Source organism: Artemia sp. Qi Xiang Cuo, chromosome 19, assembly GCF_049724085.1.
Source record: "Artemia sp. Qi Xiang Cuo chromosome 19, ASM4972408v1, whole genome shotgun sequence".
Classification (NCBI taxonomy): domain Eukaryota; kingdom Metazoa; phylum Arthropoda; class Branchiopoda; order Anostraca; family Artemiidae; genus Artemia; species Artemia sp. Qi Xiang Cuo.
In genome coordinates, this window is record NC_142812.1 from 33,787,813 (window position 1) to 33,806,448 (window position 18,636).

Sequence of the window (18,636 nt, forward strand, 5' to 3'; positions counted from 1 at the left end):
TGTTTTGAGGGCAACTAACCCCCCTCTCACGCCCACCTTTTCCCCAAACACATCCAATCGAAATTTTGAGATAGCCAATTTGTTCAACATAGTTGAAAGTTCTGAAAATTAGGTCTTTGAGGATGACACTCCCCCCACAGCCCTCAGGGCAAGGGTTATAAGTTATGCCCTGGGGGCATATAAGGTTTTCATAGAAAGTATTGTCGTAGAAACTTCAAAATGGGCCCATTCGATTGGAAATTGAAATGGCTAGTGCCCTTTTTAATAGTCCAAAGTGATTGGAAGGCAACTAACACCCCTTCCACGCCCACCATTTACCCAAACACATCCAATAAAAAATTTTGAGATAGCCATTTTGTTCAATGTGGTTGAAAGTTCTTAAAATTATATCTTTGAGCAGGACACTCCCCCCACAGTCTTCAGGGACAAGGGTTATAAGTTATGCCCTGTGGGCATATAAGGTTTTATAGAAAGCGTTGTCATAGAAACTTCAAAAAGTGCTTATGCGATTGGAAATTGAAATGGCTAGTGCCCTTTTTAATAGTCGAAAATAATTGGAGGGCATCTAGCCCCCCCTATCACGCCCACCGTTTCCCCAAACACACACAATCAACATTTTTAGATAGCCATTTTTTTTCAACGTAGTTGAAAGTTCCTGAAATTACGTTTTCGATTATGAAATACCACTCAAAGCCCCCATGGTAAGGATTGTACGTTATATCCTGGGAGCATTTTAAGTTTTATAGAAGGAGTTATCATAAAAACTTCAAAAAGGCTCATTCTATTGGAAATTGAAAGGGCTAGAGCCCTTTTTAATATTCGAAGTGATTGAAAAACAACTAACCCCCCTCTCACGCCCACCATTTCCCCAAACACATCCAATCAAAATTTTGAGATTTTCATTTTGTTCAACGTAGTTGAAAGTTCTGGAAATTAGGTCTTTGAGGATGACCCCCCTAGCCCTCAGGGCAAGGGCTGTAAGTTATGCCCTGGGAGCATATAAGGTTTTTATAGAAAGTTTTGTCGTAGAAACTTCAAAAAGGGCTCATTTGATTGCAAATTGAAAAGGTTAGTGCCCTTTTTAATAGTCTAAAGTGAATGGAGAGCAACTAACCCCCCTCTCACGCCCACCATTTCCGCAAACACATTCAACCAAAGTTTTGAGATATCCATTTTGTTTAACGTAGTTGAAAGTTCTGGAAAGTATGTATTTGAGGATGACAAACCCCCCAGAGCCCCCAGGGCAAAGGTTGTAAGTTATGCCCTGGGGGCATATAAGGTTTTTATAGATAGCGCTGTCGTAGAAACTTCAAAACGGGCTCATTCAATTGGAAATTGAGATGGGTAGTGCCCTTTTTAATAGTCGAAAGTGATTTTAGGGTAAATAACCCCCTCTCACGCTCACCATTTCCCCAAACAAATCCAATCAAAATTTTCAGATAGCCATTTTGTTCAACGTAGTTGAGAGTTCTGGAAATTAGGTCTTTGATGATGACACTCCCCCCAGAGCCCTCAGAGCTAACGTTGTAAGTTATGCCCTAGGGGCATATAAGGTTTTTATTGAAAACTTTGTCATAGAAACTCGAAAAAGGGCTCATTTGATTGGAAATTCAAAGAGCTAGTGCCCTTTTAAATAGTCGAAAGTGATTGAAGGGCAACTAACCCCCTCTGACACCCACCGTTTCCCCAATAACATCCAATAATAAATCTTAAATAGCCATTTTGTTCAATGCAATGGAAAGTTTTGGAAATTATATCTTTGAGCAGGAAACTCCCCCAGCAGTCTTCAGGGCAAGGGTTATAAGTTATGCCCTGTGGGCATATAAGGTTTTATAGAAAGCGTTGTCGTAGAAACTTTAAAAGGGCTTATTCGATTGGAAATTGAAATGGCTAGTGCCATTTCAACTTAAAAAAGGGCTCTTTCGATTGGAAATTGAGTGAGCTATTGCCCTTTTAAGTCATCAGAGGGAGAATCCCCCCACCTCACGCCCATCATTTCCCCAAACATTTCCGATCAACATTTTGATATGGCCATTTTGTTGAACGTAGTTGAATGGTCCAAAAACTATGTCTTTGATGATGACAACCCTCCCACCAAAGCCATCGAGACGAGGGTCGTAAGTTATGCCTTTGGGACATATAAGATTTTTATAGGAAGTTTTGCCGTTGCAGCTTCAAAAAGGGCTCATTTGATTAATAATTGAGAGGACTAGTGCCTCTTTTATCAATCGAAAGTGATCAGAGGGCAAATCTCTCCCTCCACCCCTATCATTTCCTCAAACACTTCTAATCAAAATTTAGACATAGCCATTTTGTTAAGCCTATCAGAAAGGCCTGAAAATTATGTCTTTGAGGATAACAGATCCCCCCAAGCGCTCAGGGCAAGGGTTGTAAGTTTTGCCCTGGGTACATATAGGGTTTTTATAGAAAGTGTGGTCGTATAAACTTCAAAGGGGGCTCATTGGATTGGTAATCAGACGCTCTAGTGCCGTTTTTAGTAGTCATAGTGATCAGAGGGCAGCTACCCTCTCCCCCCTACACACACGTCATATATTCCCGAAATGTATCTAATGGAAATTTTGAGATATCCATTCTATTCAAAATTGTCTAAATATCATATAACAAGGCTTTTGGGGTTGAAATAAACCCCAGAGACTAGGGGTAAGGGTTGTAAGTTATGCCCAGGGGATATTTAAGGTTTTTATGGAAGGGATGGTTGTTTAACTTTAGAAAAGGCTCAGTCTTTCTCCCTGAAAAAGACTGTGCCGATATAAAACGAACAGAAATTAATCAAAAAAACGTTTTGCACAAAATAAGTTAATAAAAAAAAAGTAAAGAACTCCATTAAACCAAAAATGAACAAAAATAGAATCAAATAATCTACAAAGCATACAACTACTATAAATCAGTAGTAATAAATAAATGAAACCCAAAACAAACATAAATTAAAATAAGTCAAACTCAAAACGAGCAGAAATTAATCTGAGTAGGGTCTTAAACCCTGTGCTTTCTAAAAGCCAGAATATAATTTGTACTTTACTGAAAAAATTCTTTTAAATGTTTTTACTTTTATAACTTTAAGAAATCAAAAATTAATTAAGAATTTAAGGAATAAATATCAGCATATGTATATTAAACTGAGAATGCACATTTTTTTCAATAGATTCACTTGAGTTTTTTTCATTAAAGAGTAATTTATATTCTAGCTCTTCGAATAAATTTGGTGTAGAGCACTAATTAGATCAGTTTCAAATAGTTATGAATTTGACTTATTTTGAATTCTGTTTATTTGGGGTTTTATTTATATATTAATACTGATTTGTGGTAGTTGTATGCTTGGTAGATTATTTGATTCTATTTTTGTTCATTTTCGGCTTAATGGAGTTCTTTACTTTTTTTTTTGAAAAACTTATTTTGTGCAAAAAGTTTTTCTGATTACAATACGGACAAATCTTCGCTGATCTATCATTTCTACATTCCCCCTCCCTCCAATAAAAAAGAAAAAAAAATGCAGAGCCTTAGGCATTCAACATTTATATTTTCTAGAAAGTATCGATGGCTGCTCTACAAGAAGATACTATACTATCCTGAGTTCAGATCCTGAGTTCAGATCAGATCTTCTACCCTGAGTTCAGATCTAAAGCACCGAACCGAAGTGTACCAAAGGTCTGATTTTAGTGAGAATTGAAATATTATATCTAAAGCAGTATTTCAGGATCAGCGACTACTCGAAGTAAATATCGAAAATCTTTCCCCTGTCTCTCAATATGTAGGCACAATTAGACACAAAGAGGCATTAAGACTCAAAGATCACATAATTACAAAATTTAGATTTTTTTTTAAATATTAGGATCAAAGGAACTTGATAAAATGATAAGAAAAAACATACCTCGGGAACATAAGAAAGGAAAGGTCTACTCTCGGCTGCAATATTTGTAAGTGTCAAAAGAGCCAAAACATATTGTTGATGCCTCGTGAGGGTAGCATGTAAATTCATAGCAGGAGTACTCAACTGACTCAGAATAGATGCCGCCATAAAATCCTTTAAAAAAGAAAAGGAAAATAAATGAAATATAACATAAATTATATTACTTATTCACATACATAATATTCGTCTATCACTATTATTATCTAGCTTGACCTTCCATCAAGCTAAAATCACCTGGTTTAAGAACTGAAGCCGATCTAGGATGGTCGCATCTTTATAAGCAGTCCTATTGGAAATTATTTGGTCGTTTAATTCTTTACATTGTGTTTATTATCAAAAATTTATTTCCTCAATAATTTTATTAAGTAAGCACTCTCTTCTGAATCTAGAGCAAAAATATTCTCTTTCAGAATTTTTCTTTTTCCAGCTTGTCAATCAAGACTCAGTCCAGTCACGGTCATTCTCTTAAAGAGTCACTTTAGTTTTGGAGATTGTTTCTTGAAAATGAGCTATCATAAAGAGTTACACTTTTATTTTGTTGGGAGGATTGAATCAGAGTTACACTCTGATTCAAGTACATTTTCGTCAAAGATTCAATGAAAACGACGGTGATTTTACATTCATTTGTTGTGCCTTGAGATTTTTAACAAATTTGGTTTGCACTGCTCTTCTTACACTTCTTATTGTCATAAGATGGTTATTGTCATAGGCACTATAATGACAGCACAGCTAAAAATTAAGCTGTAACTGGTATTACTGTTGTAAAATGAAACAGAAACGCAGTATTTGCGGTCATCAGCACTAGCAACAGACCTTACATAGTATTAAACCCAGCTGTGTGTACACATTCTGAAACCTGATGGTGGAATTATTTGAAGCCTGTATTACTCACAGCCTTAAAAACCCTCAGGTCTCAATGGAAAAAATCCTATTTTTCAATTTATCATCATCATTTTAGCTAAAAGCGTAACTGATCTTTTCCATTTTTTTCTTTTGCACAGGTTCTAGCATAAGTTAAAGCACAAGATATGCAAACAAACAAAAGATCAATTTACAAAAACGTTAGGTGTGAACTTAACTTAAAACACCAAAAGTAGTATTCGACTAAAGTTGGACTAAATACCGATCGCCTGAAAATCTACAAGGTGAATGGGGCTACAAGAGAAACGACATTCTAGCTTCAAGTCTACGGTATAATGCTACAGACAAGCAAAAATGCAAAGAATATCCATTGCAAGAGCAAGATTTTATTGACGTAAATCCGATAGATTTGCTTAAACAATGCAAAGTATTATTTAAGTATTATTTAAGAAACGGAGTAGAAAAGTAACAGCTCTAAAATGAAAGTGAGAAAAAAAACAATACCTTTCCCTCTTCGGATTCAGGAGTTTTATTTCCCGGGGATGCATATGCGATGCCAAACTTAGACAAACAAGTAAATGGTAACGCTGCCATCTCAACTGAAAAAGATAAGGACTGATCAGCTTAGCTCTAAAAAGGCGCTGACCACAGACAATTGGATTAAATTATTACTAAATTAAGATTATTATTGAAATTAAGTTCTTTTAATTAAAAAATTTTATTTTAATATTACTTTATTTATTATTAAATAAACAAATTATTTTACTAAATTACCACTAAATTATTAAATGGATGTTATAAAATATTTACTATTAAAATATAATAGCTAAAATTATTAAATAAAAATTAAACATTAGATTAAATAGTCCCTTCTAGGACAATATTTTGTTTATAATTTAACCAAACTCGCAGAGAAAATCAAAAAATATGAATCAGAAAAGATTTACGCAAAACTCCGTATTATCATAATAGCAGTAGTAGCTACAACACAATAAAAGAGCGAACCACGGCCCATAGTCACCAAAAAGCTGGAAAACACGTTTTTAAAGAATCTGTCTGGGGAGAAAAATTCACAATTAATGCTAACTCGGAAATACTAATTATTATTCTGGTTCAACATAGAAATAATTTATAAATGGGAAATAAATTTTCGTGAATTTCGAAAAAGAAACTGAAACTCCTCATACATGATATAAAATTGAAGTAAGTAAAAGTCAACCACTGAAATCATCGTCATCGAGAACACTTAACAAAGAGATCACTGTCTCCCATCTTAAAAAGCAACGAAGACCACGTTTTGCATGCTGAAATGTTCCTTTTTCTTTTTTTTTTATCATTGCTAGCAGTTTAATGGAATATCAGAGAGGCAGTTAAATAGCTCGGTCAAATGAGCTTTTTATGAATTCGTCATGGTAATACACCAGAAAAGAGCGCTATATGGGACCAAAAATTGAATTTTTTGTGCCAGTTTCACATTCGAGCAGGTTAGGAACGCTAAAAACAAACAGTAATTGATTAAAAACACAGAATTTTTCTGACGGAAGTAAAGGGCGAAGCCGAAACTTAACGGGAATAAAAAATAGTTCTTCGCAGCATATACAACATACAGGTATAAACTAGTCCAAATGAACCAACTGATGATATTTCACTTGGTTTCTAGAATAATGCAAAGCAAAACTCCACTAAAAACAAAAAACAATACAGGATATCTTTCTACAGGGGAAAGATAAAGCGCTTTAAGATATAAAACTAAAACACTCTTGTTTCTTTTGCACAGTTTTTTGTTTTCTAGTTTTGCATTGTGCTAGTTTTGCATAGTTCTATCAACACGGGGAAACACCATAAGTTGGCTTATTTGCACTAGTTTTATAGTAAATACATGTTGCATAGGCTGCAAATCATCAATTTCTTTCGGTTTTAAATTTCAGCTCCGGTCCTTTCTTCGATCAGAATCTTTTTTTTGTAAATTTAATTACTAACCTCTGATATCTAATATCTTATATTGGTACAATTTTCGTCTTCAGCACTTTTAACAAATTTAACCATTTCTAATCTAAAATTAGTTGACATATAATTTAATTAACACTCTGGATTACATTAGTCTACCTGGTACTCGATATGATACAACAAACGTCGATTCTCAGCGGTATCAGCAGATCGATTGCCCTGGGAAGCATCGATGATTCGATACACATATATATCCTCAATTTGCGTAATTTGCCTTTTACTGAAGTTCTGTAGAGTTTGAGCCTCATAATTTACGGAACGTCGATGAAATGACCACCTTTACTAATGATAATAATGATGACATAGAGAGTTAACTTCTATTGTATGGGCTGACGACACACACAGCTACAGTTGTCTAATTACCTAGACTAGCAGCATATCCTCAATTGCTGGCACCTTAAATCTTGCTATAAAAAGGACAGAGGAATCTTACCAGGAATAGGAAAAAGAGCGTTGATACATTCCTTGATCAAAGAAATCAAGTCGTCGGTCTTGAATGGAATATCATGATCTTGATAAAGACTTGGGGGGAGGGACCAGGTTGCAAATGGATCTTTGGATGCCCAAGCTACCTGTTGGTCGGTTCCAATGACTTTTGCGCACAAGACTTTTGTTAGGTAACACCATCGAGTCAAAGACGAGAAATCTTGAAGCATCGCTGAAAAGTGAAAATCATGAATATTAGAAATCGATTTCAGCAACTCATTAACAGTTAAATTAAAAAGGTAACGGTCAATGACAATATATTAGCCATCAAAAGACAGAAGTATACGTGTGTGCATAAACTTTTATTTGGTAAGATCCTGAAACTAAAATCTTTTCATGGTTCTAGGCGTTTAACACCCCCCCCCCGCCCGGAAAATACCTCCCCGTGGAAAAAAACGGAAAATACCTACCCCCCGGTAAACACTCCCCCCGCCCCAAAAAAACTCCTCCGTGGAAAATAAGGCTTTCCAAATTTGAGAATTTTATTCTTGTTTGTTTTTTTTCATTTTTCGTGAGGTGAAGGAATTTTGGTACTTGCGTACACCGCTCACTCAAGTTTACGCTGCGTAAAACTCGAGAACAAACCGGTTTCTTCGTTACTTTAGAAACAAATTTGGGCTGTATTTTTGCACATTAGGGGGAGGGGGTAAAGTACAGCGGGTATAATTGCAAAATGTGTTAAGCACACTTATTCTGCGTAATATGAAGTAAGAATTGTTTTCTGACTTCAAACTGTCCAAATACTTACCCCCCCCTTACTTACTTACTTACTTAAAGCTCTTGCTCAGCAGCGTCGCCAGCGTAGAGGGAACCAGTCGTCAGTGCCGTCAGTCTTCTCCAGAGTGGTTGGTTCAGGGTGAGGGTTGTCACTTCAGCCGGGTTGATGTTTCTGGAGGTGAGCCAATCACGGATGAAGTCCGCCCATCTGGTGCGTAGTCTTCCCCTAGGACGCCTCCAGCCGTTTGCAGCTGGGTCGAAGTCGAAGATGAGCCGGGCGGGTGTTTGGGCAGGCAGAAGGAGCAGATGACCATACCAACGCAGCGAGCGAGACTCAAGCTGCTCAGACAGGGGTGGGAGTTGGAAGGACCTGAGGATTTCCGAATTTTGTACCTCGTCGGGCCATCGGGAGCTTTCGATTTTTCGGAGGTGTTTCGTCTGGATGGCATCTACCTTCAGCGTCTGTGTCTGAGTCAGCGACCAAGTCTCAGCAGAATAGAGCATAACGCTGGCAACCGAAGCAGAATATATTCGTGCTTTTGTTAGACGGCTGATCTGGGGTTTATGGAAGACTGTTTTTAGAAGGCGACCGAAGACAGAGTTTGCTTTTGCCGCTCTTGCTGATATTTCGGCATCTAGGCTTCCGTTTGAGCAGACAATTGAACCAAGGTAGGTAAACTGCTTGACTACCTCTACAGTCTGGCCACAAATTTCCACAGATGAAAGGGGGTTGGACGGCGTTTTCTCAACGGACATTATCTTGGCCTTCGACCAATTTATTTTCAGACCGAATTTATCAGCGGCAGAGGCCAGTGTTTCCAGTGTAGTTTTGAGGTCACTAATGTTTTCGCATATTAGCGCTACGTCGTCGGCAAAGTCGACGTCTGAAAGAACTCTTCCAGCAAAGCCTATGCCAAACGGCTGCACCTGCTGTGTTTTATTCAGGATGTGGTCTATTACACAGTTAAAGAGCTCAGGTGCAGCGCCACATCCTTGCCGGACACCATTTTTAAGTTTGAAATATCCAGAAGGCCGTCCATTTACGATCACCGCACTTTCAGTGTTATTATACAGCTCTTTGAGGAGATGGACGATTTTCGTGGGTACGCCAGCAGACTGGAGGATTAGCCATAGTGACTCCCTATCGACAGTGTCGAAGGCAAATTGAAAATCGACAAAGGCAATGTACGCCTTCCTCTTATATTCAAGAGTTTTCTGTACTAGCTGTCTAATCATATGGATTTGCTCGGTGGTGGACCTGCCTGGCATAAAGCCAGCTTGCTGGGGGCGACGCAGGGCATGAAGGTATCTTTTTGCCCGTTTGAGAAGCAGCATAGCGAAGAGCTTTCCAGGAACTGAGAGTAACGCTATGCTACGATAATTGATACATTCTGCTTTGCTCCCCTTCCTCTTGTAGATTGGCACAAGTCCTCTTGTAGTTCTTCCAGTCTGAGGGGATTTTTTCAGAGTAAGGAGGGCAGTTGCCCTCCTTACCCCATAATACATTTTACCCCTAGAAAGTAGGATCGAATCATATTTCCCCTACAGTCTGTTCTTTGAAAACGGTGAGTCAATTTCCAGAAAAGTGTGATTGTTCCTTTGGATTTAATTTCTATTTCTAATATTTGCCATGACTATTTGTAGAGTATGTTGCCTTCGAATTTTTTGGGATATTCCCAACTAATTCCCGTAACCGTAATTAACTGATAAGTCATATATCAGATTTTTCATGTGATTAAATAAAAATAACACTATCAGTTGAAGAAAATTTTTTCAACTGATAGTAGAGAATTAATTTAGAGAACCAAGTGATTAAATAAAAATAAAACTATCAGTTGAAAAAAGTTTTTTCAACTGATAATAGAGAATTAATTTAGAGAACCAAGTGATTAAATAAAAATAAAACTATCAGTTTAAAAAAGTTTTTTCAACTGATAATAGAGAATTAATTTAGAGAACCAAGTGATTAAATAAAAATAAAACTATCAGTTGAAAAAAGTTTTTTCAACTGATAATAGAGAATTAATTTAGAGAACCAAGTGATTAAATAAAAATAAAACTATCATTTGAAAAAATTTTTTTCAACTGATAGTAGAGAATCAATTTCTGACCGTTTCTCAAATTCTGCTAGGGAATCTCCCTTCTATCCCCCGTGTAAGTTTCAACTGAAAAATCCTCAACGGAAACTTTCCTCCCTACAGAAATTTTTTCCCGTGGAAATCCCCCCCCATAAAAATTCCGCATGTTTCCCATTAAGAGATACGGTATGTAGACAATGGGCAAACTGCATAAATTACAGCCCTTTCTTCAGGATCTCTGGGGGGGGCATGTCATTCCCAGAGGCATAGTTATTGAGACTTTCAATTATCCTGAACCAGAGGCATTCCTAGAGACATAGTTATTGAGCCTTTCATCTATCCTGAACCAAACGGCTATCTCAAAATTTTGATCGGATGTCATTGGGAGAAAAAGGGGCGTCGGAGAGGGGGGGGGGCTAGTTACCCTCCAATCTTTTTTTCACTCAAATTGGCCACAGGAGCTTTTAATTTCCGTTCAAAGGAGCCCTCTCCCAATATTCTAGGACACCTAGTTAGATATGATCACCCTTGGGAGAAAAAAAAACAACAAAACAAAAATAACAAATAAACACACATCCGTGATTTTTTTTTTCAGGCAAAAATACAAAATTCTTAATTTCTGTATATAGAAACTTCAAACCTCTACAAGAAGGTTCTCTGATATTTTGAACCTGACGGTGTGATTTTTTTAAAGACCGTTTGACTTTTTGGGTGTGTTCCCCACTCTTTCGAAAATCAGGCAAATTTTCTCAGACTCGTAACTTTTCATGAGTAAAATTACACTTATTGAATTTTATATATTTGGAATCAGCATAAAAATCAAATTCTTATGGTGTATTAATTACTATAATAATTCCTTTTCTTACAGTTTTGGTTACTATTGGACCAAGTTCCTTCTTATTCGTTACCTTCTAAGTCGTTACCACGAATTGTTTAAAATTCGTTAAATATCGAGAGAGTGCTTCAGCGTTCGTCATACCAAGCCATTAATCTGGAGCTCAATTCCAGCTAAAATCTGTGAGCATTCTGATAAACAATTATTTCCTAGGTTGCTCAAAAATTATGTGAAAGTTAAATCTGTTGGGAAATAGTTCTGATTCTTTTGGTTTTAGTTTCATAAGTTAGTTGAGGTGGTATTTATCTTCATGTGTGCTCAATTTGCAGCGCTTAAGTACGCCACTAGGCAAAGAGCATGGGTAACTCACAAGAGTGGAAACAGGGGTTAGCATCGGGGGGAAAACCATCAACGCCATCTAACGTTTTGCAGCAATAAGCATTTTCCGAGGTTTGAAATCGTTTTTCTGAAACGGGGGCGTAATTTGCTATAGGGTTGAGGGCAACTTCCCCTTCCATACCTCATTTTGCCACCTCTCCAGACCTTAGCCCCCCCCCCCCCCGTTAAAATTTAGTTTCTGCAAAACACTTGTCAATACTAAGATAAGCCTGCATAATTCAAACATACAGAGAAACAGGTCAGTTTTCCTTTGTACATCTTTGCCTTTATGGCATTATATAGTTCATTGTTTCCTTTTTCACTATTACTTTTACCTGATTTGTGAAAATTCTCATCCACTTTGCCCCCCCCCCCAGGATTTCGATGAAATTACGCCATTCAGTAAGGAACTGAGATTAAACACTTACTACTACACTAATTTTACCAACTACACAAATTACATAAATTATTCTTATTATGACACTTAAAAAAACAAGTGTCGCCAACCACTAGATGGCGTTGAGGGTAATTTTTGCCGGCACTGGCGCTAGTTTCCACTTTAGTAAGTTGAACATACTCTTTGCCACTGGGCCATACATTTTTTCGAAAATGTATAGATGTTTCTGTTTGAACAAAAATGTTTGAATCTAATTTAATTAAACGAATACTTAACACTGTCCTTAGACAATTTCCCCAGAAACAAATTATTGACTTGAATAAATGCCAAATACTTTTTGGTTCTCATTAATAGTCATGAAGGAATGTAGGTAGTAATTGGTTCTCCAGGAAGTAATTGAAAAAGCCACAGTTAGTAACAAATGTTGATGATTAAGATCAATGTACATAAAATAGAAGTGCAGCAGTAGCCAATTTAAGGCTTTTGTAAAAAAAAATACCAAGAAAGTCAAACTTAGAATTTTTTTTGTCCATTGAATCCATCTTAGATCTATTCATACCTGAAAAATATACTTTTCTAAGATTTATCTTTCGGTTTTGTCAAAAATTATAAAACTCTTAGGCGGCATCACATTTTCGTCAGTGTTGCCACGTCGAACTGTTAGAATAAAATGCAAAATTATTTAGTTAAATTTGGCATTCCTTTCAGCTCGTTAAATTTAAATATTAACAATCCGTTGCTTTACAAAGACAACTACATTTACAAAGAAAAGCTGCACTCTCTTCAGCTGCTTGGTGCAATGTTTTTAGCTTATTTTGTTAAATTTTTACCAGTCTCTCTTTTTAATTTCGCACCTGCTCAGGGTTGCCACCCCGTGGGGAAAAATCACTAGATTTTATTGATTTCTTGGTTGATTTAGTGATTTTCTTCGCTAATTTAGTGATTTTTGTTTATTTAGGCAATTATAAAAATCACTAGAAATAGTAATAATTCTGCAGGTTGACGCCTCTTTTACTCAAATTGATTCAGTGTTTACCAAAAATTGTTTTTCGAACTCCTTCATTGATCAACTCAACCTTTTTTTGGGCAGTAGCCAGAGTAGACATAATTAATTAGAAATAATTAGAAATAAATTAGAAATAGGGCTTGATTAGAAACAATAAAGCTCAGTTGTCACCTTAGACTCATATTCATTAAAACAAAGAATGTGACATCTTAGGGTAGCTTGCAGATATAATTTCTGTGCTTTTGATAACTTCCTATAAAAAAGAAGAAAGATTTGTCTTTCACAGATCTTTATCCACTGGTCAAATTTACAGAGGCTTATTTACCTCGAAGCAGTTTAATTGGGAAAATTGACCCAAATCGGGATAAGAAGTGTTTCAAAACTGTGCGTACACCCTTCCTGAAAATGACTGGGACAGTCTTAGACTGGGTTTCTGATATGGATCCGAACTTTCGGTAGCTTTCAGCTAGGGTCCTATCCACCTTCGAACCAAATTCGTAACCCCCCCCCCCCAAAAAAAAGAGGTCTCTTAGATTTACCATTTGGTGATTTTGACTGCCTTCCTTTGAATACAGCCTTGAACACTCCCCCCCCCTCTTACCAATGTGAATTATAACAAAATTAAACTATTTTCCACGTATGACAATTATTGTGAATAAAATTTTCTCAGTAACCACAGTAAACCCAGTAACCACACCCCCTGGATACGGCCATGCTTGAGGATTAATATAAACATACATTCGATTATATATAAATAGATAATTTATGTCCATTTTAAGTTTTATCGTCGTTACTTACTTTGACTTATTTTAACATTACGAAGCTGATGGTGACCCTTAGAAAAATTTCGTCAGAAATACTTCATCAATCTATTTATTGCTAAGAAAGTCCAAGAGAACCGTCAAGCTTGGCACAGTTGACATAGTCGCTATTTCCCGACAGATTAATGACACAAGCCCTACACTTGCATAATACAAATCAAACCATGTACAGAAACTTACTTCATGGCGGGAGGGAAGGAGGGAATTCATAGAATAGGATAAACCTTTAAGATAATGGTAAATTTTGGAAGCGGGACACTTAAAATACCAAGGACAACAAAATAAAAAATTTTGTCACTTGGGCAATTTCAGGTGTATTCATACCTAAAAACCGAGATTTTGTAATATTTTTCTTTGGGTTGTTTTAAAATCATGGAAATATTGGGAAGTCCAACCTTTTCGTCACTGTTGCCACGTCGAACCGTGAAAATAAAAATAAACAGAACTAATTAGTTAACTCTGACAACGCTTTCCGTCCATTCGAATATTGGGAATTCGTTGATTCCCAAAGACAACTATACCTTCAAAGGAAAGCTATATACCTTCTTTAGTTGTTATACCTTCTTAACTCCATCCTCCCCCCCCCCCCATTAAAAAACGTATGTTGACACACGTCTTTTTTCACTGAGCACGGCAGATTCGTCGCTTGCGTAATAATTTATGTCCTGAAAATATGATTCAAGGAAACTTAGACCTTGTTCTACATGTTAATTCATTTTCAGTCTTACACCTCATCCCACTGGCAAACACGATATTTTCCAGGTGGTGGAATTCATCTGGAAAATATCGTCAGAAATTTTTGATTATTTTCTATTTATTATAAATTTATTTATTACTAATGAATATCCGAGTGAAGTTTTAAATTTGGCACTACTGACATTGTTTCTATTCCGCTGAGAGACTAATGACAGAAGCCCAAAATTTGCATAGCAACACTCAAGCCCACACGCATGGATATTTTTGGGGTGACGGGGAGGGGATGAATTTGCAAAGATAGCTAAGTATAGACTAATATACTTGTAAATTACAGAATTTTAACAAAATCATCAATAGTTCTTCTGGCCGAGCACCGATAATACCCCCCCCCCCTTTAGCATTCATGGACTTGTAAAGTAGATAAAAAAAAATGCCTTATATGATGTTATTGGTTACAGCAATCGTTGGGCAGTGGCGTAATTTTGTCAAATTCTCGGAGGGGGAAGGGGTGGTAAAGCTGGAGCCAATATTCCCAAATCAAGTGAAAATGACAGTGAAAATGGGCCATATTTTGCCATAAGGGCAAAGACATACAAAAAAATGACCTATTTCTCTGGATGCTTGAATTATGCAGGCTTATCTTAGTTTAGACAAGATTTTTGGGCAGAAACTAAGTTTCAGCTCGGGGGCAAACTGAGGTCTGGAGGGGGAAGTTGCCCCGCCTGCCCCATAGCAAATTACGCTCCTGTAGTTGGTTTGAACTTAATATATTGCAATGCATTATTCTTGTATCTACTATTTATTTGTGTTTGAACATTTAAATATTTTATTTCAAAACGACTAACCACTAGCTCAAATGACCGAATTTGCATTAAATAAATATAAGATTAAAATAAATAAATACAAAAATTACAAATAACGCAGTCAATAGCCACATAAAATAGTGTCATACTGTACACTCCGTCATTCTAGTACTAAGAATGAATAATGCAACTACACAAATACATTGCCTGTAACACAAACTACTTCTACTAATAAATCAGTGTAGCACTAAACCGCCTGAAGCTGACATAATTATACACGCTCCTCATAGCAGGCACCAATTTATTCAAAGCTTTCCTCTTTACGCCTCCCAAGAAGTTACAATTTCCTTTCAAATCCTTTCTTGTAACCTCTTCCCAATCTATTTCGGGAGTCCCGGGACGACCAGGTTTTCGTTTCGCCACAGACGGTTCGCCGTTTAGCCCTAGAAGGTTGGCCAAGAAGAACCATATTTGGCTATCTGCCATCCTTCTCCCGTAGAACGTGCCCCAGAAAACTCAACCTTTTTCTCATTGTAGCCCTAGAAACTACTACTACTACTACCACTAACAATTCAGAGCAGCACAGAGCCGCCTGAGCAACATAGCTACACACGCTCCTCCTCCATCCCAATCTATTCAAGGCCTCCCTCTTTACACCCTCCCAGGAAGCTCCCATTCTCCTTAAATATTTCTTTATGACATCCTCCTACCCCAACCACTGACGACCTGCTTTTCGTTTAGCCCTAGACAGATGGCTAAAAAGAACCATCTTTGGCAATATGTCAGCCTTCATCCGCAAAACGTGCCCTAGAATTCTCAACCTTTCTCTCACTGTCGAACTAGAAAGTGGGATAGAATACAAAAATTCGCACAGCTAAATATTTAAAATACGGTCAGTCAAACGGGTACAAGCGGGAACTATTTTTAGAAAATTCCTTTGGAAAATACTGATCAAATCTTACTTAGTCTTCCGAAGCTCCCATGTTTCAAAACCATGCTTGACCACTTTCATTATCGTAGTTTCCAATATTCTAAAATTACTTCGCAGACTTATCTTACTGTATTGCTTTTATATCTTTACTGCCTCTGCTACTACAACTGCTACTAACGACTCACCGCAGCACTAAACCGCCTGAAGCCAACACAGCTACTTGCGCTCCTCTTAAATCCTAATTCATTCAATGCCTTCCTCTTTACGCCCTCCCAGGAAGTTTCCATTTCCCTTAAATCTGTCTTCACATCCTCCCACCCCAATCACGGACGGCCTACTTTCCGTTTAGTCCACTTTCCGTCTACTGCCATTGCCATCCGTACTAATAATACTACCCGGGTGTGTGCAGCAACCCTCTTGATCAATCTTCTCGTTACCCAACATCACCTCTTCACTTATTCCTGGTCTTAACGATTCAGTATTCTTAATATTAATTTTCAAACCTATTCGTGCAACTTGAACTTACGAAACCTCCAAGAGTTCATTCATTTTGCTAACATTTTACCTAGGACATTTAAATCATCTGCATAACCTAAGAGCTTTTCACTCCCATTGGATTCCATGCTTTCCCATACCCAAGAGGAGAATTAAATAACAACTAAATAAGTAAACGAGTAATTAAACTATCAAACAATTGGAACTCATATCTGGGACCAGAAAGGAGCCGTAAATCATGTTTGACTGGGGTAAATGGTTTTCATGGTTGTGAACTAACAAATAAGTTACTGAAGATGATGAACAATATCATAGGCAGCGCAATAGCGCTGCCTAAGTAAAGAACGATGTTGGCACAACGTACTATTTATTTTTTATTTTTTTCCATACCCGGGCACTTCGTATCGAAGGAGTTGTCGTAGAAACTTCGAAAAGGCTCATTCGATTGGAAATTAGAGTGGCTAGTGTCCTTTTTAATAGTCGAAAGTGATTGGAGGGCAACTAGCCCCCCCCCCTACGCCCCTCCTTACCCCCACCACGTCCAATCAAAATTTTGAGGTAGCCATTTTGTTCAGCGTAGTTGATTTTCAAACAGAAATTATGTTTTTGAGGAGGACATTCCCTCACGACCCTCGGGGCAAGGATTTCAAGTTATACCCTGAGGGCATGTAAGAACGATGTTAGCACAATGTATTAATTATTATTTTTTCCCTTTAGACCAGGGCACTTCGTATCAAAGAAATTGTCGTAGGAACATCGAAAAGGGCTTATTTAATTGATAATTGGAGTGGCCCGTGCCCTTTTTAATGGTCGAAAGTGATTAGAAGGCAACTAACACCCCTTCCACGCCCATCCTTTCCCGAAACACATAAAATCAAAATTCTGAGATAGCAATTTTGTTCAGCGTAGTTTATTTCCAGATAGAAATTATGTTTTTGAGGAGGACACTCCCCAACAGCCTTCTGAGCAATGGTTGTAAGTTATGCCTGGGTGTATATAAGGTTTTTATAAAAGGTGTTGTCGTAGAAACTTCAAAAAGGGCTCATTCGATTGGAAATTCAAAGTGCTCTTTTTAATAGTCGAAAGTAATTGGAGGGCAACTAACCCACCTCTCACATCCACCTTTTCCCCAAAAACATCCAATCAAAATTTGAAGCTAGCCTTTTTATTCAACTTAGTTTTAAGTTATGGAAGATAGGTCTTGTACGAGGAAAACCCCATAAAAGCCTTCAGGGCAAGTGTTTTAAGTCATGCCAATGGGGTATATTAGGTTCTAATATAAGACGTTGTCGTAGAAACTTAAAAAGGGCTCATTAGATTAGAAATTGAAATAGCTAGTGCCCTTTTTAATAGTCGAAAGTAATTGGAAGGCAACTAACACTAAATTTTGAGATAGCCATTCTGTTCCACGCAGTTTAAAGTTCAGGAAATTATACCTTTGAGCAGGACACTCCCCCAAAGTCTTCAGGGCAAGGGTTATAAGTTATGCCCTGGGGCATATAAGTTTTATTGAAATCTTTGTCGTAGAAACTTGAAAAAGGGCTCATTCGATTGGAAATTCAATGGGCTAGTGCGGTTTTTAATAGTCAAAAGTGATTTGAGGGCAACTAACCCCCCTCTCACGCCCACCTTTTCCCCAAACACATCCAATAAATTTTTTTAAGATAGCCATTTTATTCAACGTAGTTGAAAGTTTTGGAAATTAGGTCTTTAAGGATAACAACCCATCCCTCCAACAACCCTCAGGGCAAGGGTTGTAAGTTATACCCTGGGAGCATGTAAGGTTTTTATAGAAAGCGATGCTGTAAAAACATCAAACAGGGCTCATTCAATTGAAAATTGATAGGGCTAGTGCCCTTTTAATAGTCGAAAGTGATTGAAGAGCAACTAAGCCCCCTCTCTTGCCCACCGTTTCCCCAAACACATTCAATCAAAATTTTTAGATATCCATTTTGTTCAAGGTAGTCGAAAGTTCTGGAAATAAAGTCTTTTAGGATGATAACCCCCTCAGAGCCCTCAGTGCAAGGGTTGTAAGTTATGCCCTGTGGGCATATAAGGTTTATATAGAAAGTTGTTGTAGAAATTTCAAAAAGGGCTCATTTGTTTGGAAATGGAAATTGCCCTTTTTAATAGTCGAAAGCGAGTGGAGAGTAATTGACCCCCCTCTCACGTCCACCTTTTCCCCAAACACATCCAA

The 18,636-nt window shown here is 37.4% G+C and overlaps 1 protein-coding gene across 1 annotated transcript in view; it reads right to left on the reverse strand.

Annotated features, from left to right (window-relative positions):
- LOC148940762 (kinetochore-associated protein 1-like) overlaps positions 1 to 18,636 on the reverse strand; it is a 340,431-nt gene that overhangs the window by 145,016 nt on the left and 176,779 nt on the right. The window contains exons 19-21 of the mRNA XM_089105067.1: positions 7,230 to 7,454; positions 5,294 to 5,388; positions 3,890 to 4,042 (exon numbers count right to left, since the gene is read on the reverse strand). Coding sequence (XP_088961193.1) covers positions 3,890 to 4,042; positions 5,294 to 5,388; positions 7,230 to 7,454 — 473 coding nt within the window. The remainder of the gene's footprint in view (positions 1 to 3,889; positions 4,043 to 5,293; positions 5,389 to 7,229; positions 7,455 to 18,636) is intronic.